The 22,305-nt window shown below is 40.5% G+C and overlaps 2 protein-coding genes and 1 long non-coding RNA gene across 4 annotated transcripts in view; 2 read left to right on the forward strand and 1 right to left on the reverse strand.

Moving 5' to 3' along the window:
- Positions 1-67: 67 nt before the first annotated feature.
- On the forward strand, positions 68-3,666 carry LOC144034624 (aldo-keto reductase family 1 member D1-like). Its single transcript, XM_077543526.1, has 9 exons — positions 68-404; positions 483-650; positions 730-846; positions 948-1,025; positions 1,201-1,323; positions 1,513-1,622; positions 1,721-1,886; positions 1,971-2,053; positions 2,134-3,666. Exons 1-9 carry the CDS (start codon positions 312-314, stop codon positions 2,174-2,176), a joined length of 981 nt encoding a protein of 326 aa, XP_077399652.1. The 5' UTR covers positions 68-311; the 3' UTR covers positions 2,177-3,666.
- Positions 542-4,486, reverse strand: LOC144034625 (uncharacterized). Its single transcript, XR_013288255.1, has 2 exons — positions 4,337-4,486; positions 542-1,296 (listed from the first exon to the last, which is right to left on the reverse strand). It is a non-coding gene; the product is annotated as an uncharacterized LOC144034625 (long non-coding RNA).
- Positions 4,487-4,662: 176 nt separating this feature from the next.
- Positions 4,663-22,305, forward strand: part of kdm5a (lysine demethylase 5A) — an 18,447-nt gene continuing 804 nt past the window's right edge. The window contains exons 1-28 of one of the 2 annotated variants that reach the window (XM_077543509.1): positions 4,663-4,809; positions 5,455-5,532; positions 8,164-8,286; positions 8,363-8,533; positions 8,617-8,796; positions 9,089-9,167; positions 9,246-9,337; positions 9,404-9,562; positions 9,642-9,761; positions 10,352-10,510; positions 10,650-10,831; positions 10,911-11,073; positions 11,556-11,675; positions 11,768-11,962; positions 13,402-13,583; positions 13,671-13,795; positions 14,774-14,924; positions 14,989-15,109; positions 15,187-15,363; positions 15,936-16,114; positions 16,220-16,358; positions 16,777-16,956; positions 17,118-17,678; positions 18,838-18,996; positions 19,180-19,308; positions 19,393-19,540; positions 19,621-19,841; positions 19,948-20,424. In XM_077543509.1, coding sequence (XP_077399635.1) covers positions 4,663-4,809; positions 5,455-5,532; positions 8,164-8,286; positions 8,363-8,533; positions 8,617-8,796; positions 9,089-9,167; positions 9,246-9,337; positions 9,404-9,562; positions 9,642-9,761; positions 10,352-10,510; positions 10,650-10,831; positions 10,911-11,073; positions 11,556-11,675; positions 11,768-11,962; positions 13,402-13,583; positions 13,671-13,795; positions 14,774-14,924; positions 14,989-15,109; positions 15,187-15,363; positions 15,936-16,114; positions 16,220-16,358; positions 16,777-16,956; positions 17,118-17,678; positions 18,838-18,996; positions 19,180-19,308; positions 19,393-19,540; positions 19,621-19,841; positions 19,948-20,424 — 4,917 coding nt within the window. The remainder of the gene's footprint in view (positions 4,810-5,454; positions 5,533-8,163; positions 8,287-8,362; positions 8,534-8,616; positions 8,797-9,088; positions 9,168-9,245; positions 9,338-9,403; positions 9,563-9,641; positions 9,762-10,351; positions 10,511-10,649; positions 10,832-10,910; positions 11,074-11,555; positions 11,676-11,767; positions 11,963-13,401; positions 13,584-13,670; positions 13,796-14,773; positions 14,925-14,988; positions 15,110-15,186; positions 15,364-15,935; positions 16,115-16,219; positions 16,359-16,776; positions 16,957-17,117; positions 17,679-18,837; positions 18,997-19,179; positions 19,309-19,392; positions 19,541-19,620; positions 19,842-19,947; positions 20,425-22,305) is intronic. The other variant, XM_077543511.1, reaches the window with a different exon arrangement.

The raw sequence follows: 22,305 nt of genomic DNA on the forward strand, positions 1-22,305 counted from the left end.
GCACTGCGGCGAGTTAAAGCTACAGTGTCTCATTTAATAATGCCAAAATTAATCCGATGCGACCCCTCGTTCGATTTTACGCAAAACAAAAATGGATGGCTGGAGTCAAATAATGGGTTACGTAACTTTAGTCCACTTCCCATACTTACATTGTAACTCTTTGGACCTGGGTGGGGTTTTCACTGTGGCCAAAGGGCACGCAACGCGGGTTGTAAGATTTAAATAACAGACATTTCAGCGTGAAGCAGTCGGTGGCAGTGCACACGTTGCAGAGCTTGGACATTTCTTTCATTATTCACAATTTGGTAAATATGAACTGGACAGCTGAAAATCACGCTGTCCCTCTTTGCGACGGGATGAGCATGCCTGTGATAGGACTGGGTACTTACGCAGATCCCCGCACGGTAAGAAACTACACCACATCTGAAGATGATTTAGGAATAACTTCAAATTACACCACTATGCACTGACTCTCCCCCCAGACCCCTAAAGACACAGCATACAATGCTGTAAAAGTGGCTATTGAGACAGGATACAGACACATTGATGGCGCTTTGGTTTATTTCAACGAACATGAAGTGGGACGAGCCATCAGGGATAAAATAGCTGATGGAACTGTAAAAAGAGAAGACATTTTCTACTGTGGAAAGGTTTGCAAAACATTAGAGGGTATTTAGGACTGTTCATGCATGGATTAATATTATCTGTAAAAACTGGATTGTTGTGCAGCTCTGGAATACCTTCCATCCGCCCGAACTGGTCCGACCTGCTCTGGAGAGAACTCTGCAGACATTACAACTGGAATATGTTGACCTGTACATCATTGAGCTGCCCACTGCATTTAAGGTGCACTTGCATTTGACGCAACAAAAGCGATGCACATTGCAGAATTTGTTCCATTTTTCCAAAGCAGCAATACATTCGTGAATATTGACAATTTTCTGCAGCCAGGAGATAACTTCTACCCGAAAGCTGAAGATGGGAAGTACATTTATCATGACACAGACCTCTGTGCTACTTGGGAGGTGAGAATGATCCCTCTATATAAATGCAAAAGTAATTCATAAGTTAAGTATTAACTATGAACAGGTAAGTGCACTCACTGCTGGGAATTCCGAATGTTTGCTCAAAGTCAGGTATAATTTTTTTTTTGCATTGTTTGTTTGCTTATTAACTGCTTATTTCCCCCTCCTGGCAAAGGCTTTAGAAGCTTGCAAAGATGCCGGGCTGGCGAAATCTCTCGGCGTATCAAACTTCAACAAACGCCAGCTGGAGTTGATCCTCAACAAACCTGGACTGAAACACAAACCGGTTTCAAATCAGGTGCAAATATCTACAGTGAAACAAAAACATAATTGCTGAACAATGTAGATTGTACAAACAAACAACAATTTCATGTTACTAAACAAATACAGTATAATAGATGACATAAAACTGCAAAAATGCTGCTGCACTTTCATACTAATTATATGTTGCTGATGAATGCAACACAAAACATCCGCATCTTCTCAGGTTGAATGCCATCCCTATTACACTCAACCGAAGTTGTTGGAGTATTGCAGGCAGAAGGAAATTGTCATTGTGGGATACAGCCCATTGGGGACATCCAGAGATGCATCCTGGTATTGCCGAGCAACCCAATGGATTTATGTCTTTCTAAAAAATTATTTTTGCTCAAAAATGGCTAGGTTTTAGATGTAGAAATGTAATTTCCTGACAGGGTTAACCTAACCTGCCCGCCACTATTGGAGGATGAGCTTCTGGTGTCGCTGGCTAATAAGTACAAGAAGACCGCCGCTCAGGTTGCCCTCAGGTTCAACGTGCAGAGGGGAGTTGTGGTCATTCCAAAGAGCTTCAGTCCGCCTCGTATTAGAGAGAACTTTCAGGTTTGTTTTACAATTTAGGATGCATAATTTGGAATTTGAAAAAACAAAACAAAAAAACAATCCTGCACTGCACCATCCTGGCAGATCTTTGACTTCTGCATTTCCGAAGAGGACATGAAGGCTATTGAGGGTCTGAACAAGAACATTCGCTTTGTGGAACTCCTCATGTAAGTAAAAGCGCATCATTTTGACGTTTATATTCTACTAATTAATATGTAATTCATATTTTTCCCATGTTATCCAACAGGTGGGCCGATCATCCTGAGTATCCATTTCATGATGATTACTAAACAACGATTTTAAGAAGTATATTTTGTCTCCTTCACAATCCTATCGCGTGTGCTTTGGAGTATTATAAAACTCAGGGGTGTCAAACTTATTTTAGTTCAGGGGAATTTGATCTCAAGCAAACCACACCAGCATATTCGTAGGCTGAAATAATGACAATTCAAAATGTTTTCCCATCATTTTGGTGCAAATAATTACAAGTACATTTGGTAAGTATTCACATTTATTGATTATTATCCTGTTTCAAATCATATTATGGGCACTCACAAATGTATTTTCTTTTTTTTCAAGTGCACTTTAACACTATTATGAATCAGTGTTTTCATTTACATGTGCAATTTTCAGGTCAAAGTGGAGATATAGTACAGGAATTTATTGTATGTACCTTTTATAAAGCAACTTGTTAATAGCAAAAAAAAACATGAAAGGGTTCCACCAAACCAACTTCTTGGACTGAAGCTGTTTCCTGATATTTTGCTATATTCTGTGTTTTTAACTCATTCACTGCCATTGACGGCTATAGATGTCAAAAATTCATTTGAACTATTTATTTTAGTTTAACATTTTTTTTCCACTTTTGTTAAGAGTATGAAAATCTAGATTTTTTTAATTATACATTAAGAACAGGTATAACATTTGTGATTAATTGTGAATTAACTATTGAAGTCATGCAATTAATTATGATTAAAAAATGTAATCGCCTGACGCCCCTAATTTTTAATAATCTTTTTTTTATCACGTCAGGCGATAATTTTTTAAAATTGTAATTACTCGCATGACTTCACTAGTTAACTCATGATTAATCACAAATTTTATATCTGTTCTAAATGTACCCCCCAAAAATGTTTAGGTTTTCATACTTTTGTTAACAAAAGTGGAAAAAATAACTAATAGAAATAGTTAAAATGAATCTTAAAAAAATTCAAATTAATTTTATGAAGTCTATAGGCAGTGAATGAGTTAAATATCTCGACATGTAGTATTAATTTAGTGCAAATTTGGTACATCATTTTACACAAAGTAATAATCAATATCAGGCATCATAACCTAAATTTACATATAATATCAGAATGTCATTTACACGGTAAATCGTCATTTGCAATGCGACCTCCAGTGGACAAAGTTCACAACAACAGATACTTTTAATGAAAAATTGCAGATTGTGTTTTCTATCTCCATGGGCCAGATTAAGATGGTACGTTTGACACCTTTGATCACAGCATTTCTAATCTATTACAATCAGCTATGTTACATTTTAAAATGATTTTTAATTGTATCAAATTTCTTTGCTGTGTATTTTTTTAATTAACCATTCCATTGTACTAACTATTTTGAAGACCAAGTATGAAATATCAATCAATAAGGTGATTTTTTTTTATCTTTAGTGCTCTTTTCTTTATTTTAAATGTGTATCCAACATGTAGTTTTAAATTGTAAATTTAACAAGTTGTACCATGTATTCAATAAAATAAGTATAAAACCCTTTTTAAAACCCTGTTTTCTTCCATTTATTATTTTATTTTTATTTATTTGTGTGTTTGTGTGTGTGTGTGTGTGTGTGTGTGTGTGTGTGTGTGTGTGTGTGGGGGGGGGGGGGGGTCAATGACGACTCCACGCCGCTAAGAGGCGCTAGCACGATTAGTATGGCAACAACAGCCACAGGCAACGTTAAATTAATAAAAAGTGACATCAGAAAAATAACAGTTCATTTTTTACATTTTAACCACGACGAGTAAAGCTTTCGTAATCACAACATGTCAAATTAACCCTGGCAAAGCGACGTTTATAGCCAACGTTAGCTGCGCAATGCTGTGTTGCTAAGCTAACTAAATTAGCCCCTCTGTGCTAGTTTCCCGTACGCGTCAATGAATGGCGGAGGCAAGTGAAGGCATCAGTCAACAATGTACGATAGTGACCGATTTGGAAGAACAATGATGGCTTTTTATCAGTAACATCGGCATAGCTTAAGTGGCAGCATACTGCTCGGCGCGAGTCCGCTCGATTGGAAGTGCAGCATCGCGAAGAGATCATGTGTTACACAGGTACACACACCGAGCTAGGTTAGCGCCCACAGCTAACGTCGCTATCCTGGATTGCGTTCTTTGTATTTACAAGAACGTGTGTGTTTTGCCATCAAATGGTGGATAAAGTCGTTTACTCACCCCTATTGTGTATCTCCGGCGTGAGAGAAGAGGCGTGATGGCGTTTTGGACTGACACTGCCATCTGTGCTCTGTAGGAGAGACGACAAAGCGACACAAATCCAAGCTTTTTGTATGAATCCAAGATGGAGTAACGTTCAAAATATCTCCATTTCATCCCTTATCATAAACGTCATTGACGTTATTTTACACCAAGGAAGATGATGGAGGAAGTTCCACGCGACGAGGAACATTTGGATCTAGTTATGGCCTGGTGAACGGAACTTGGGGATATTTACTATAACACAATTATTATACTCCTCACGGGCTGGGGAAAAACATCCAAACATGTCTACAATCGGTGAGTTTGTGCCTCCTCCCGAATGTCCCGTTTTTGAGCCAAGTTGGGAAGATTTCTCGGACCCCCTTGGATTTATCAACAAAATCCGGCCCATCGCCGAGAAAACTGGCATCTGCAAGATCAGACCCCCTGAGGTAAACTTCCACGTAACAACACACAAACATGAACAGTTTGAGTTATTGTCTGTCACGTGTTTTTCTCTGCTCCTTTTCTGTCGGTCTGTATTTTTATTTTTATTTTTATTGTATTTTATTTTTCAAGAAAAATAAGACCACTTCCCATCACCCCAATTAGAGGTCACACAAGGCGTCTGTTGTGTGCACCATCTCGCAAACGCCTTCATTTTATGTTAAATGTCATAATCTAACATTAATAAACCCTAAAAAGATCTCATATCGATGGGAAATAGTTAAATAAACTCACATTTTGTGCATTCAGCAAGCTACTTTACGTTAGCTACGTCAACTCGACGTCGGGCCTCAGGTAGCCCAGTCACACCTCACTTTATTTTGTACAGGCCTAAAAACAACCATTATTGGACGTTATCGATTTTATTTAAATGGATGGATATTATTATTGTTATTATATGAATGAGGACCTTTAATAAAAAACAAAAAAGTAGGCAGGTCCTGGACGGACCACAACCCACATCAAAGTCACAATTTCCTTACGTCGTGTGCTACTGGTTCGGAAAACCTTATTCGTATTACATCGTGATTAAGCCTCTTAATTTACTTTTATGCGTCAAGTCATTTTCCATTTTTTCCCTTTTCTACAAGGACTGGCAGCCGCCGTTTGCATGCGACGTACGTCATTTCCGGTTCACGCCTCGAGTACAAAGATTGAATGAACTTGAGGTAAGTTTATTTATTATCATCATTGTGACAAATGCATTAAGTTCGATGTTTCTCTACCTTTTATGGGGCATTTTTATAAGGATAGGCACATTACCTAAAGGTGTATTCAATTTACAAACATAGTAACCTTCCAGAGTAGTGGCATAAAATGGCATTGCATCATATATATATTTTTAAATATATATGTTTTGGGTGCATAATTTAGTTCATTTAATTAGTATAACGTTGTTTTTTTTTTAACCATTATTTAACCAGGAAAATCCCATTGAGATCCGCAGATCTCTTTTTCAAGGGAGTCCTGGCCAAGAGGCACAACACAACATTAAGTACAGTTAAAACACTAAATTAAAAACAGCAACAGGTTAATGACTTAATTTCCAGGTTCTTTAAAAGGGCATCAAACTGAGACTAAGTTATAAGATCTGGAAGTTGAATTGTCTTTTGTAAAAAATTCCAAACTGTAGGTGCTCGATACTGAAAAGCCATATTTCCTTTCTCTGTCCTGACAGTAGGGGCAGTTAGTAAGATGCAGTTAGTAAGATGCAGTCAGTAGATGTTCTGAGAACGAAGAGAGTAAGGTCCATCAGACTTTCGCTGAAGATAAACTTTCAAGTATGGAGGGAGTAACCCTATGAGTCCCTTTTAAATAAATCTGTGCCAGTGTGTCAGCCAACGAGTGTCCAAAGCAGGCCATCCAACCCGGGAATACAGTTCACAGTGATGAGTTTATGGACCATAGTTTGTTATAAAGTGCAAGGAAGCATGAAAAACAGAGTCCAACATATGTAGAGCTTTGGCTGGGGCATGTGAGTATAAAAGGTCTCCATAACCAAGCACAGGAAGAAATGTTTCAGCCACAAGTCTCTTCCTTGCATGGAAAGAAAAACACAACTTGTTTCTAAAATAGAAATTTAACTTAAGGCGCCTTTTTTTTTAAACAAGAGAATCAATGTGAGGCTTAAAAGACAATGATGCATCAATTAAGATGCCAAAGTATTTAAAAGCATTAACGACCTCAATCACTGAGCCATCAGGAGCAACAATAGGGGAAACATTCTTCTGCTTGTCTTTACTATTAGAAAACACCATTACTTTTGTTTTGCTGGTATTTAAGGAAATATTCAAGTCAGAAAAACTACAACAAACAGTTGTAAATGCATTTTGTAAATTGTTAATGGCTTCAGTGAGCGTAGCTGCGAAAGAATAGACAATCATGTCATCAGCGTAAAAATGACTGCTTACGTTGCTCAGATTCTGCCCCACATCATTTATATAAATTGTAAACAGGACATTGGTCATCACATTTAACACTTTGAGTTCTTTCAGTAAGATAGTTGGAAATCCAACCAAGTGTTTACTCTGAAAGTCCAATACCCTTTAACCGCTGCTTCAATATCTGATAATCTACAGAATCAAATGCTTTGGTCAGATGTATAAAAACAGAAACACATTTCTGTTTTCTGTCAATAGCAGAACGAACATCATTTACCACTTTTAATGCCGCTGTTATAGTGCTATGCTTTTTCCTGTATCCAGATTGAAAGCCAGATAGATACAATGGAATGCAACTCCAAGAATTCTTTTAACTGTTAGCCAATTAGACCCTCTAAGACTTTTGACAATATCGACAACTTTGGAATGGTCTGTAATTGTTCAATATAGCTGGGTCACCGCCTTTTAACAGTGGTGATACAAAAGCAGATTTTACATGTTTTTAGAATAGTTGAAGTAGACATGGTAAGATTAAAAATATATGTGAGAGGTTCTGCAATCACATCAGTATCAACTTTTAAGAATTACGGCTCTAAAAAATCTGGGCCATATGACTTTTTAGTGTCAAGACTTTGGAGCTCTTTGTATACCTCCACTACAGTAATGGGTTGAAAATTAAAGAAGGGTTGCTCAGGTGAAGAGAGAGAAATTATCTACAACTGCATTAATGGATTGGTTCTTTGATGAGTCAGCTGATATGAAGTACTCATTAAAGCAATTCAGCATTTCATGTTTCTCTCTAACAAGTGAGGATGTACCAACAACATAAGTCGGTAAAAGACAGTGTTTTATCACTTACTGAGAGAGATTTAATTTGTTTTCCAGAAACGTTTTGGATCATTCAAACTATGTTGTAATTGACAAATAGTATTCCGCTTTAGCTTTTCTGGCTAATGAGGAACATTTATTTCTTAACCTCCTAAATGTATCTTCTTGTAGACCTGATAATCTTGCTTTTGCTCAAGCTTTGTTGCGTTCATTAAGAACATTTGAAAGTTGAGAGGAAAACCAGGGATTATCCCTTTCTTTTATCCTAAATTTTCGAAATGGTGCATACTTGTTCACAACATCAATCAAATTTTCATAAAAATACCGTCACACTAATTCAACGCTTGGGATTCAACTAAGACGGCACCAATTGCAGTCTCTTAAATCAAGAATAAATCCAGTCTCATTAAAATACTTAAAATCTCTCTTTATAATGACACGTGCTTTGAGTTGAAGAGTTTTAGTACATCAAACTGCTGCCACCACACAGTGATCACTCTAATCATTACAAAATAATCCAATGGCACTGTATTTATGAGGAGCATTCCTTCACCTGTCCATCACTTCAGATTTTCTCTCCTCTGGGTCCAGGCACTCACTCGGGTGAAGCTGAATTTTCTGGATCAGATCGCAAAGTTCTGGGAGCTGCAAGGATCCAAGATTCGTTTCCCACACGTGGAGCGTAAGGTCCTGGATCTGTATCAACTTAGCAAGGTAAACCTGGAGTCCATTTTATGGAGGATTGTATTTGTGTATTATTCAACAGAATTTTTTTTTTGCACATGTTTAGGTTGTGTCATCTGAAGGCGGCTTTGTGACCGTGTGTAAAGAGAAAAGGTGGTCCAAAGTGAGCAGCCGAATGGGCTTCCCGCCTGGGAAAGGCACCGGTTCACTCCTGCGATCACACTATGAAAAGATCCTTTACCCCTATGAGCTCTTCCAGTCGGGGGCTACTTTGACTGTAAGGCCGGTCCATAAATCTTCTTTATTCGTTTTGTTTTTCAGCCGTTTGTATTGAAATTCTCACATATTGCTTTCCGTTAGGGCATCCAGCAACTATACGAGGAGGGAGATGACTGCGAGGAAATTGATGAGGGTGTTGGTGAGGAGGCAGTTGAGGAGGATGACCAAGAAGATGATGAGGACAAAGATGGAGAGGTTGACGCAGCGCAGGTGAAAGAGCGTCCTCGGTCCGAAAGACGCTCAAGGCGACTTAAATCGGAGGTGAGTATCGAGAAGGATTTACACTACTTGTAAAACTGCATTTTTCAATACACCAAATAATGTATCTTATTTCAAGTTCACTGTTTTTAACACTATTCTTTCAAATGGTGTTCTGCCAATTGACACATGCCATGCTTAAAGTTTAATCCAACTATTACACTTGTATAGTCATCAAGTTTGTGAAGTAAAACAAAGCATGGCATAGAAGTAAATGTTATCTTATTTGTCAATTTATAAAGAAAATATATTTTATTAATTTTGCCATTCATTAATTTTGTCTTTATCTCTCTAGAGGGAAAACAAAGAGCCTAAAGGCCTCAAATTCTTTGGTACCAGTCCCAAGATGGTGGACTTTGAAATTGTGGCGACAGGTAAGAAACATATGAATTGTCCCATATTTTTATTTCCCTCGTGAAATGCAATCATCAGCCGAAAACCCTCTGCTTCAGACGACGGCTACAACAAGAAGCATCGTCACCTCAGAGCTCAAGCCTTTGCGATCAAAATGAGGCCGCGCAAGGAGACGCTTGAAGTCAACTTTGTGAGTGTCGGACTACAGTTTTGTGTCATCTGATTACTTTCCTAACTTAATATATCACTCTCCCAGATCGACCTGTACTTCTGCCTGATGTGCGGACGGGGCGATGAGGAGGACCGCCTGCTGTTGTGTGATGGCTGCGATGACAGCTACCACACCTTCTGCCTGATTCCACCTCTACATGATGTGCCCAAAGGTGACTGGCGCTGCCCCAAGTGTGTCGCAGAGGTAAACCTAACTACCAAGATCAATTTTCCCTTCTGTACTGTATCGTTTTCATATTTTTTCCCTATTTTTTTCTATGTAGGAGTGCAGTAAGCCCAGAGAGGCATTTGGCTTTGAGCAGGCCGTGAGGGAATACACGCTCCAGAGCTTCGGAGAGATGGCCGACCAGTTCAAGTCGGACTATTTCAACATGCCAGTCCATGTATGTAAAGTATTGCTGAATGATTTGGAAATATAATCTTATTCTTGATTTTTTTTGTTGTTGTCAATATTGCAATTAGGGATAATGGCAATATCGTGATATTGTGATATCGCAATATTAAAATTGCTACAATATCATCGTCATCATGTCACAATAATAAAAGCAGCACATCTGTTAAAAAGGTGTGGTAGTATTCCATTTGTGCAGTGCTACCACCTTGTCCGTAGTGGTTAGTTTATTAATGCAGTTTAATTTTAATTAGGAACGTTTTTGCCACTGCGGTGATTACCATTCCTATAAATCAGTCATACCAGAAAATTTTTTTCAACATCCCTGTCCAAAAAAACATTGCAGTATGTCATAAGTCATATTACAGTAATGGAAACAAATTGTGGCTTTATCACTTCAACTTTTCATGTTTCATGAAAGAATGAAATGTAAATATGTTAAGCACTTAACTTATCTAGACACTGTAAATTAATACATAAATAAAAGGTAAACTAAGTTTAGAAACATACATTTTACAATGGATGTTTTGTCTGTCATAAAGTACATGCTGTACATATTAAAAGTTGGTTTTCATTTCAAAGATGGTGCCCACCGAGCTGGTGGAGAAAGAGTTCTGGCGCCTGGTAAGCAGCATTGAGGAGGACGTCATTGTGGAGTACGGAGCCGACATCAGCTCAAAGGACGTAGGCAGCGGATTTCCTGTCAGAGACGGCAAGAGGAGGCTACTGGGAGATGAAGAGGTGAAATGAGATGACTGATCTGCTTTGCTTTGATAAGATTAAAAAAAATACTCATTGTAGTTGGGGGAGTGAGCTATACATTTTTCACAGTGTTTTGAATAATGATTAATAGCATTTTTTTCTTTACTGTTCCTGTTAGGAGTATGCCAACTCTGGATGGAATCTGAACAACATGCCGGTGCTGGAGCAGTCGGTCCTCACTCACATCAATGTGGACATCTCGGGCATGAAGGTACCCTGGCTCTATGTGGGCATGTGTTTCTCTTCCTTCTGCTGGCACATCGAGGACCACTGGAGTTACTCCATCAATTTCCTCCATTGGTGAGATTGGTGAAAAGACGTTTGTCACTGTCATTGTTGCAACAAGTTTCATCTCACTCCATTTGCCTTCAAACATCAGGGGAGAGCCAAAGACCTGGTATGGAGTGCCGGCGTCCGCAGCAGAGCAGCTAGAAGAGGTGATGAAGAAGTTAGCTCCGGAGCTGTTTCAATCGCAGCCGGACCTCCTCCATCAGCTGGTTACCATCATGAACCCCAACATCCTAATGGAGCATGGCGTGCCTGTATGTGACCAAGTCTTCACACATGATCATTCTTATTAGAGTTGAATAAAGGTGGAAAATTTGTGATAAATATGGAAGGCTATCCTGGGGAATTTTAGAAAGGTATAATATTCAAGTATAAATATAAGACAAAAAAAAGCTTTTCTTTTATAAGCAAACGTCAGTGTAAAATAATAAAATATAAAGTGGGACATTTGAACAGAATATATTTATTAGTAGAATTTGATCAAGTTTTAATTATTTTATGGAACAATCAATTATTTTATTGAAGAACAAAAACATGAATGTTAAGTAAAATATTATTCTACCCAACCCATTAAGGCATTAATACTCATTGACTTCCATTCATCCCAGAATAAATTCATATTTGACATGATCAACTTCTATAGCTGTAAATGTAATTAATTCCTGATTTGTTTACATTAATCTCCACAGAAAGTTTACATATTTGATGAGCCACATTAAAAAAAAAACGTTTGTAGGTATACAGGACCAATCAGTGTGCAGGGGAGTTTGTGGTCACCTTTCCCCGAGCCTACCACAGTGGATTCAACCAGGGCTACAATTTTGCAGAGGCTGTTAACTTTTGCACAGCTGACTGGGTAAGTAATGCTTCCTCCATTCATAAGAATGTTTAATAACGTCTCAATGAATGAGTCTAATCTAAATATTAATCTGGTTACGTCCTTCCCAGTTACCCATGGGCCGTCAGTGCGTGGCTCATTATCGCCGCCTTCGCCGCTATTGTGTCTTCTCGCACGACGAGCTGTTGTGCAAGATGGCCGCTGATCCAGACAGCCTGGACGTGGAGTTGGCTGCTGCTGTTGTTAAGGAGATGGGGGAAGTGATGGATGAGGAGACTCAGCTCAGAAAGGCAATCCAAGAAATGGTGAGTAATGCAGTTCTCCATTCAGGAATTCACTTTCAGTAATCCCCGCTCCATCCCAAGGGTTTCAGGCATGTTTTTATAGCATTGACAGCATGTTTTTGTTTTATTAAATTACTTAAAATACACTTTTAAAACAATACAAAGACATTTAAATAGGTATAATATATTGAGTAGGGCTAAACAATTTTGAAAAATAAACTAATTGCAACCCCTTGACTTTTTGCACGTGACGTCACAGCCCTCATGGGAACGCCCCCTACGGGACGCTAGACAGCAAAAGAGCCACTTGCCTGTATTGTAACCATTGAATCTCGTACAACGTTAAGTCCTTTATCTAATGGATTATCTTATAAAATGCTCATATCTTGCTTTGCAGTTGGTTGTACAGACAGACAAAGGAGTAAACCAAATGTTGCTTTTTATCGCATACCTACAAATGAAGACAAAAGACGTTGATTGATAGCAGCAATCAACAGAAAGGACTGGCAGCCCACAAAGTATTCACGGATTTGCAGTGATAATTTTTTGCGAGGTTAGTTGATAAATGTTGTAATTTTACTAGTAAACGTACACTCTAACAAAGATTGGAACAGAGGTGTCAAATTGCGTGTTTCAAATCACATTAACGAGCCAGATAGTTAGCGTCCACTCCAACTGCACGAACACACAGCCTAGTTTTAAAATGCACCTTCTTCAAAACTATTAAGTGCATTTGACTGTTTAATAATGGGGGATTTCGTCATTGTGCTTGGAATTTTTCACTCTGGAGCCGGATTTATATTCATGAAATTACTGCATAGCTTGCCACTACGATAGTCATTTGTTCCATGCTAGTAAACATAGTAACACAACATCATCACGCCATTTCAATATAGAATGGACTGAGTAAAAATAAGTCAGTTAGCATGATAAACAAGTTTTACCTTTACATTACGAGGTATATTGTCCCCCGGTGTGAGCGTAGCATCTCGTCCCAGAGACTCAGCCAGCGACAAGTTTTTAAGTGTAAGGAGCGGCATTGACTACATAATGATATAGGTCGTGCGCTGTGAATTCCGGCAAAGTCGGCGATTTGATTAACTTGGTAAAAACAGCATGCAACAGAATGTAAGGGCTGTTTTCAAACTAGCGATCTCCAACTTAAGTAAATATTGTGCTCTATGAGTCCCGACTAAATGTGCAACTTCGACTGACAGGCGACCTTCAGTTGAAGTATTAGATTCCATGGCTCTATGGGCAATAATAACTTTTAATTTGTAAAATAACAGTCACTAAGTCGCTCCGGGTCACGTCCACTTCCATTCAACACTCATTTCCTTCCGCCGTCCTTCATAGGGCAGTCACGTGATCACGTGACATCGCTGCAAATGGTCAATAGAGCTTGTTAATTGTAATCCAATTTTTTCTGTGAAAACTGACTTGTTCTTTGTTGCCTGTAGGGGGTGCTGTCCTCTGAGCAGGAAGTTTTTGAGCTGGTCCCCGATGACGAGCGCCAGTGCTACAAGTGCAAGACCACCTGCTTCCTCTCTGCGCTCACCTGCTCTTGTTCTCCTGATCGGCTGGTTTGTCTCCACCACGCAGCAGAGCTCTGCGATTGCCCTCTCAGCAACAAGTGCCTCAGGTAAGGTCTTCATATTTTTTTGCACTACTTTTCTTGCATTCGGCTTCTTGCATTCGGCTAAAGTGAAGTAAACCTTTTCATGTTCAGGTATCGCTACGATCTGGAGGAGTTTCCGGCCATGCTGTATGGCGTGAAGAATCGTGCGCAGTCATACGACACTTGGGCAAAGAGGATCAACGAGGCCTTGGCTGCAGACCAGAAGAACAAGAAAGGTTTCTACCTATCTTCTACCTTAGTGATTCGTGTGTGGGAAATTATCCAATTTCCCAAAATATATCTACCTAAAACCTGGTCAATTTGTGAGTAAATTGAATTAAATCATAATTTCCCCAAATGCATGTGTAGTTGTGACATTTTTGTTTGGTGGTGTGCTGTGAAATTTGTTTTCTAATCCAAACATGCGCCTTGGCTCAATTAAGGTTGGGAAACACTGCTTGGTAATAGGTTGGTAATAGGTGTGTTAACCCATTAAGGCCTACAGTGCCTGACAAAACATGCCGCTAAAACCTATGGGTGGTTTTTGAGTCACCCCCAAAAACCTGAAGTTTTCCTGAATATTCAACAATATTAAAAATAATTGATTTCATTTTCTGAAGCAGATAGAAACATAATTCCCCAAATTATTTTAGAGCTTACACCTGTGGCGTTCACATACACACACACACCTCAGTTTATTATTATAAACCTTCAATATACAGTATATATATTTTTTAAATCAACAAACAAATGTTGCATTTGCGGGTGTATAACTCCAAATATATTTACCTTCAACACTGGAGCGCAGTTGTAATAACCTCGGGGGATCGGGGTAATTATTTGTCGTCCATTCCGTTACAAAGCCGTCAAAATTTTCAACATCCTCATTGTCTATAAACACATTTCTTAACAGTATGTCACTGTAGACTCGTTACACTGATTCGAATTCCTCCCGCGCTGTCGTCAATCGCATCATTTATTTAAAAACTACCGCGAATCAGCGTCAACCATAAACGCTTGAATAAAATTCCAGGATATGCTATGGGGCCCACGTCACCCTATTGTGCATATTCTGATGCATTTCATCAGCTAAGAGACCAATAATTGGTCAAAACACAACAAAATGACACATCTGCTCTCCCGGGTTTAAAGGGAGAAGCGCGGTCACATGTTCCTGGCCCAAATGGGTTAATTGCACAGTCTCTCTCTCATAGATCTAATTGAGCTCAAGGTTTTGCTGGAGGACGCAGAGGACAGGAAGTACCCGGAGAATTCTCTGTTCCGCCGCCTCCGAGAAATGGTCAAAGAGGCAGAGACCTGCTCCTCCGTAGCTCAAATGTTGCTCAGTCGCAAGCAGAGGCACAGGTAAGATGACGTGTTTGCACACAAGTGAGACAATTGTACATCTACGATGGTTTTCCACCCACAGCAGCCGCCTGCGTTCTGAGAGCAGTCGGACCCGCAGCAAGTTGACTGTAGATGAGCTCAAGGCCTTTGTGGAGCAGCTTTACAAGCTGCCCTGCATCATCAGCCAGGCCAAACAAGTGAAGGTCCGTTCCCGTCTGTATCACCAAGATTGTGTTTTGAAAAAGTAACAGAAAATAAGTTGGAGTATTCACGTTGACAGGAGTTACTGGAGAATGTGGAAGACTTCCACGAGCGAGCCCAGATCGCGCTGGCAGACGAGCTGCCGGATTCCTCCAAGCTGCAGGCCCTTCTGGATCTCGGTAGCGGCCTGGATGTGGAGCTACCTGAGCTTCCTCGCCTCAAACAGGAACTCCAGCAGGCCCGTTGGCTTGATGAGGTTGGCCTCCAAATACTTTATGTAACAATGGCTCTTTTAACTTAGGGATCCACAAAATAAGTTACTCTGTGCTGACAAATGTATTTATTATATTCATCAATTATATATATATATATATAAGCTAATACATGTAATATAGTTATGGATAAATTAATACAATAAATTTGCTGTTTTATATATTATTTATTATAAGTAGCTAAAAAGTTAAATACAGTAACCAAATTGCTGGGTTGGCAAAGCACTTACTGTGCTTTGTAAACTAGCTATATAGGCAAATGGCGCATGTCAGCTAGTGTCAGTGGAAGCATATTGAATTGGATTAATTTGAAAGTGTTACAAGTTGCTTTCTATTAAACATGTCAGGAATATTTTGGTTGAAATATTTAAGAAAAAACATTCCAATGGCATTTGGGGGAGCACATGGCTATTCGCATTAAGATTATGATGGGTCCTTGGGAAAAAAAAAATCTCCCCAATAAAGAGCCCTGGACCCAAAAGGTCAGAACCCATTATTTAAATATCATAGCTGTAACGATGTGAAGTCTCCACGTGACATCTGCTTTCTTTTCAAGGTCCGCATCACCTTGACGGAACCTCACCGTGTCACCCTGGAGCTGATGAAGAGACTAATTGATTCCGGGGTGGGCCTGGCTCCCCATCACGCCGTGGAGAAGGCGATGGCCGAACTGCAGGAGATCCTCACGGTCTCTGAGAAATGGGAGGACAAGGCCCGTGCTTGCTTGCAGGCCAGGTATTGTTCTGCATTCGGTCAGATAACTTATTGCGTATAGAGGGTACACAGTGTTGCTGAAAGTAACATGTTGAGTTGCTCCTTCCTATTTGTATTCAAACAAAGGCCTCGGCACAGCATGGTGACATTGGAAAGTATCGTGCTGGAGGCCAGGAACATTCCAGCATACCTACCTAATATTTTGGCTCTACGAGAGGCCCTGCAAAAAGCCAAAGACTGGACTGCCAAGGTGGACGCTATTCAGGTATAGAATGTTTTCTTGGTCAGTGTTTCCCAACCTTATATTGAATAAACACACATTTTACATTAGAAGAATCTCACTCATCCAGACAAAAATGTCACAAAAAGTACTGCATATATACTGAAATAATAATGTTCTCATCTCAGTTCAGTGAGTCACAGCATGTTCGTGGTTCGTGGTTTGATTATTTGCCAAGTTGCTGATTTTTATTTTTGGGGTGGGAACCTATCCGTTATTTGCTGAAAACTCACCTATTTTATATTTATATGCTTGGGCCAAAGCCATGTCTCATAAAAATATTGCTTTGGCGTCATTTAGTGGTAAATTGGTGCAAAGGTCATAGATCTGTCTACACGAGTGGTTGGGAATCCCTACTTTGGGTTTTTGGATCTGTGACGATGACCTTTGTTTCCACACACAGAGTGGGAGTAGCTACGCTTACCTTGAGCAGCTGGAGAGCTTGCTGGCCCGGGGCCGTTCCATCCCGGTCCGTCTCGATCCGCTGGCCCATGTAGAGTCTCAGGTGGCCTCGGCGAGAGCCTGGAGGGAGAGGACTGGCCGCACCTTTCTAAAAAAGAACTCAACATACACACTACTCCAGGTGAGATGTCGCATCTCAGGTTAGCTGGGTTGGGAAAAAAATTAAAAATATTTAAAATCTTACATTTGATTAAAAAAAAGAGGAAAATTTTCCTGCCATATTAATTTCCGCATTGGAATGAAACCGAGTACCCCTTGTGATGATTCATATGTTTTTTTAAGGTTCTCAGTCCTCGCGTGGACATCGGCGTGTACGGCAACAGCAAGAGCAAGCGGAAGCGAGTGAGGGAGCTCATGGAGAAGGAGCGAGGAGGCTTCGACCCCGACACCTTGAGTGACTTGGACGAGAGTCTCGAGGAGGCGCGAGACACTTCCACCGTCGTCGCCGCCTTCAAAGCCAAAGAGCAGAAAGAGGTGGAGGCCATCCACTCCCTGCGCGCCGCGAACCTGGCCAAGATGGCCATGGCCGACCGAATCGAGGAAGTCAAGTTCTGCCTTTGTCGGAAGACGGCTAGCGGCTTCATGCTGCAGTGTGAACTGTGCAAGGATTGGTTTCACGGTGTGTGCGTGCCTCTGCCTAAGACGGGAACACAGAAAAAGCTCGGCGCCGGTTGGCAGAGCAATAGCAAGGACTCCAAATTTCTGTGCCCACTGTGTCAGCGGTCCAGGCGCCCCAGGTTGGAGACCATCCTGTCTCTGCTGGTGTCACTGCAGAAGCTTCCTGTGAGACTACCAGAAGGAGAGGCCCTCCAGTGTTTAACTGAGAGGGCAATGAGCTGGCAGGTACGCACTTGAAATCAAGGCTTCTCAACGTTTTTGGGTTGATGCACCCCTCACATGGGAGAGGTTTGCAAAGGATCCCTTCATAATTGTAACATCAGTTAAACTAACACGTCTACCCCTACAAAAATATTTTTTTGAGAAAAAAATTGTAAGCGAAAGACGAAGCTCTCGATTTACCAGTTTATTTACCTTCCTACCCTCATCTATGGTCACAAGCTTTGTGGGTCGTGACCGAAAGAACAAGCTCCCGGATACAAGCGGCTGAAATGAGTCTCATCTGTAGGGTGTCCGGGCTTTCCCTTAGAGATAGGGTGTGAAGCTCGGTCATTCGGGAGGGGCTCAGAGCCGAGCCGCTGCTGCTCCGCGTTGAGAGGAGCCAGCTGAGGTGGCTCGGGCATCTGGTTCGGATGCCTCCAGGAGGCCTCCCTGGAGAGGTGTTCCGGGCATGTCCCACCGGCGGGAGGTCCCTGGGACGACCCAGGACACACTGGAGAGACTATGCTTCCCTCCTAAAGCTGCTGCCCCTGCGACATGACCTTGGATAAGCGGCAGAAGATGGATGGATGGTTACAAAAATAAATTCATGGTTTTTAATAGAATTTTTTTTTTAAATGAGAGTAGTATCTTTTTTTTTTATCAAGAAGAGTAGTGATGTTGACAAGAACATGTTTTTTAGAGAACAAAAGTCATAATATTATGAGAATAAAGTTACATTTTTCCAAGATAAAGTCATGCTATTATGATATTAAATTCAGAATTTGAGGGAAGAAGTCATATTTGAAGTAAATTTCACCTCTTATTTTGAAAAAAAAAATGTTTGATGGAATGATAGATAACAATCATATCAAAGCTTGTAAGGTCAGGTATGATATAATAACGTTATATATATATATATTTATCTATTTATTTTGTGCACTGGTCCCCTCATGCTTGTTTATTTGTTCATTTGCAATTCTCATCTAGTCATCTGCAAATTACACTTGAATCCCCATAGTACCGCTATATGTCAAAACTCTATTAATGTTACAAAGCTGAATGGTCATTCCATCATATGACCCAAACTCCCAAATACGAATTTAAAAAAATGATACAACATAATTATTTGCAAATTATTTTGTGGCTAATATAAAATAAAACTAATTCTCAACGTTGCTTCCAGGACCGAGCGCGTCGAGCTTTAGCCACGGAGGAACTGTCGTCCGCCCTGGCCAAGCTTTCTGTTTTGAGCCAGCGCATGGTAGAGCAAGCTGCACGGGAGAAGACAGAGAAGATCATAAACGCCGAGCTGCAGAAAGCCGCAGCCAACCCTGACTTGCAGGTAGGACGACATATACTACACACGATATGTTAGGGATCAAGGGTAAAATGCACTATAATCTGCCATTGTTTATTTTTGGAAATGTTGTATGCATCAAAAGTTCTTGTGGTATTGGTAGTTGAGTCAAAAAAAAAAAAAGGACAGCAGTTCATTGATAGAAGATAATCTAATGTTGTCTTTCAGGGTCACATCCAGACCTTCCAGCAGTCAGGCTTCAGCAGAGCCACGTCACCTCGCCAGTCTGTAGACTATGACGATGAGGAGACTGACTCAGATGAGGACATCCGGGAGACGTATGGTTACGACATGAAGGTAAAAGTAGTAAAAGTGGCCATTAAATCAATCGGAGGTTAACAGAGTCCATCTTATCATAGTTTTTTAATGTTGTGTTTGCAGGACCCAGGAGAAGTGAAGCCTTACCTCTTCTGCGATGACGAAATCCCAGTTAAGTCAGAAGAGGTGGTTAGTCACATATGGCCATCTGCCACGCCCTCGTTCTGCGCAGAACACGCCTACTCGTCAGCTTCCAAGTCTGTTGTACAAAGTGAGTCTTCTCTCTTTTCTATTCCTTCTCAAACAAGTCCTTACCATGACAGAAAATACGGGGGGGAAATTATATTGCAGATGTGGGAACACCACGAAAGCAACCCAGGAAGACTCCTCTGGTACCTCGCAGTCTGGAGCCACCAGTGCTGGAGCTGTCGCCGCAAGCCAAGGCCCAGATGGAGGAGCTGATGATGCTGGGTGACCTGCTGGAAGTGTCTCTAGATGAGACCCAGCACATCTGGAGGATCCTGCAGGCCACGCATCCTCCCTTGGAGGAAAGATTCTTACAAGTCATGGAGGTAGCCACAGTTTCTTTTTTTTCTTCTTTTTTTGGGAGTGTCCCTCTGTATCATGAATTTTAACCTATTGCATGGTGGTTCTATGATGACTTTTTTTCCCCCGCAGCCTGATGACAGTCCAATAGAGAAGTCTTTGAAAATCAAGATCAAGGATTCAGAGAAGAAGCGCAAGCGGAAGTTGGAGCGAGCTGAGCACCACCACCACCATCACATGCTGATGTCATCCGCCGCTGGGGCCAGGACGCTGGGCGGCGTGCGACCATCCAAGTCCAAGGAACTGAAAAGGGCTGGCCTGGAGCTTGGCCTCGGGGGCAAAGCCAAAAAAAAGAAGCTGAAATTGGGCCTGGATAAGAATCGGGAGATGAAGCAGCTGGCCAAACGTTTAGCCAAGGAGGAGAAGGAGAGGAAGCGGAAGGAGAAAGCGGCGGCCAAGGCAGAGGCCGTCAGAGAAGGGCTGGAGAAGAGGAAGGAGAAGAAGATTCTCGACATCCCCTCCAAGTACGAATGGTCTGGTGCCGAAGACTCCAACGACGAGAACGCCGTGTGTGCGGCCAAAAATTGCCAACGACCGTGTAAAGACAAGGTGAGGACGGATGAGAAACACTCAGTCACACTCATGTCACTCATGCACTAAAAGAAAAAAAAACATTAGCAGTCCAGTTCAAATGACTGATAGACACATCGATGGATTACATGTTAACAGAAGTCAGGTGTGATGTTAGTAATATTTTATAAAATGTTTACACTTAACTGTAGGACCTTTACTGTAAGTATTTATTTCCTCTATTTACCATAAAACTACATATTACATGCATGAGCTTGAGTGCTTCTGCTATACAACTAGTGGTGGGCCAACTTTTGTGCTTAAGGCCAAAGTTGATTTTTAAAGTGGACAAATGACCCATGTCACTCTTAGATGAGACTTGAAGACAAAAAAAAAAACTTTTTTGTATATTTATATGTCAGGTATGCATAATAGTTCATTTGAACAATTATTCATTCACATTTTAAAATCTATAATTAGTTAAATTATTGTTTAAAGGGGAAGTCAACCCCAAATTACTTTGGCAATAATATTTTCTATGCAGCCCCACTAAGTCTAAATATGGTATTCTGGTTAATATTGCGTTAGTGGAATATGAGTTAAGCAGCAAATCCAGCCGTTTTTATCCATCTCAGGGGGCGGTCTTTTTGACACTTGCCATCAACTGAAGATGACATCAATGTTGCTCAGGTCTCACATAACAACCAATCACAGGGCAGCTTCAGAAAACAGGTGAGCTCTGATTGGTTGTTGTCTGAGCCCTGAGCAACATTGATGTCATTTTCAGTCGACAGCAAGTGGCAAAATGGCTGCCCCTTGAGATAGATAAAAACAGCTGGATTTTGCTTCATAGCTTATAATTCCCAAAATTTAATATTAATTAGAACGTCATGTTTAGACTAGTGAGGTCACATATAACAGATTACTGTCAAGAAATGTTTAAGCTTGACTTCTACTTTAATTAAAAAAAAAAAGCTAAAATGTGTATACATAAAATTTTATTTACAATAAATTAAAAATAAATAAGCGATTGATAATGAATGAATAAATACTTTAACCAATGTTAGAAGAAATAGCCAAATTAATGTTGTGTTCACCCTGTAATTATGAGGCCCCGATCTCATTTGTGTTCCACCTACACGTTTACCTTGTTTGTAGAGTTTGCTTGAGTTAATCACAAACATGTTCCTGAAATGACCATCATGTAACTTTATTGTATATCAACAGCTGAAAACAGCACTAGAACACCTTAAAGAGATTTACACATAACATATTAACAGGCCGCCCTGTCGGGAGACGCCACACGAGGCTAGCCATCAAGTTAACAAATGGCCAGTCTGCGGCCGCCAATCAGAGCTGTGGAATTTGGTAGGCTCGCCACACAGGTGGAATTTTATTGACACGTCTTGCTTGTGACAATGTTTTGCTGTTAACGTAGTTTTCAAACTGGTGTGCTTAGATTCCTGGCGGTCTGCGAGCTATAACTTTGGAGTCTGGAAATATTTGAAGCAAGCAAGGATACCTTGACAAAATATTTGTGACTAGTTGGAAGCACGCCTCAGGTCTAAAGTTTCCAACATGTCGGAATCATACATTCTGTTTTACATGTGAATCCATATTGCACATATTTGTCTGACAACTTTCATTTTTATTTATTTTTGCTCAATATTAGTTATGAAGCAAATTCCCGCCGTTTTTATCCATCTTAGCCATTTTGACACTTGTTGTACCATATTTAGACTAGTGGGGCTGTATAGAACATATTAAAAAATATGTAAAAAAAAAGGGGGGGGGGGGAGGGTTGGCTGAAAATATTAACTTTTTACTGCTGAAAATGGCTCAATGAGTCTAGTATCCCTATAAGAACCACTCTTATATTAGGATTGGAAATTAATCAGTTGTCTTCATCCTGTTTTCATG

This window comes from Vanacampus margaritifer, chromosome 15 (genome assembly GCF_051991255.1).
Source record: "Vanacampus margaritifer isolate UIUO_Vmar chromosome 15, RoL_Vmar_1.0, whole genome shotgun sequence".
In the NCBI taxonomy this organism is placed as follows: Eukaryota; Metazoa; Chordata; class Actinopteri; order Syngnathiformes; family Syngnathidae; genus Vanacampus; species Vanacampus margaritifer.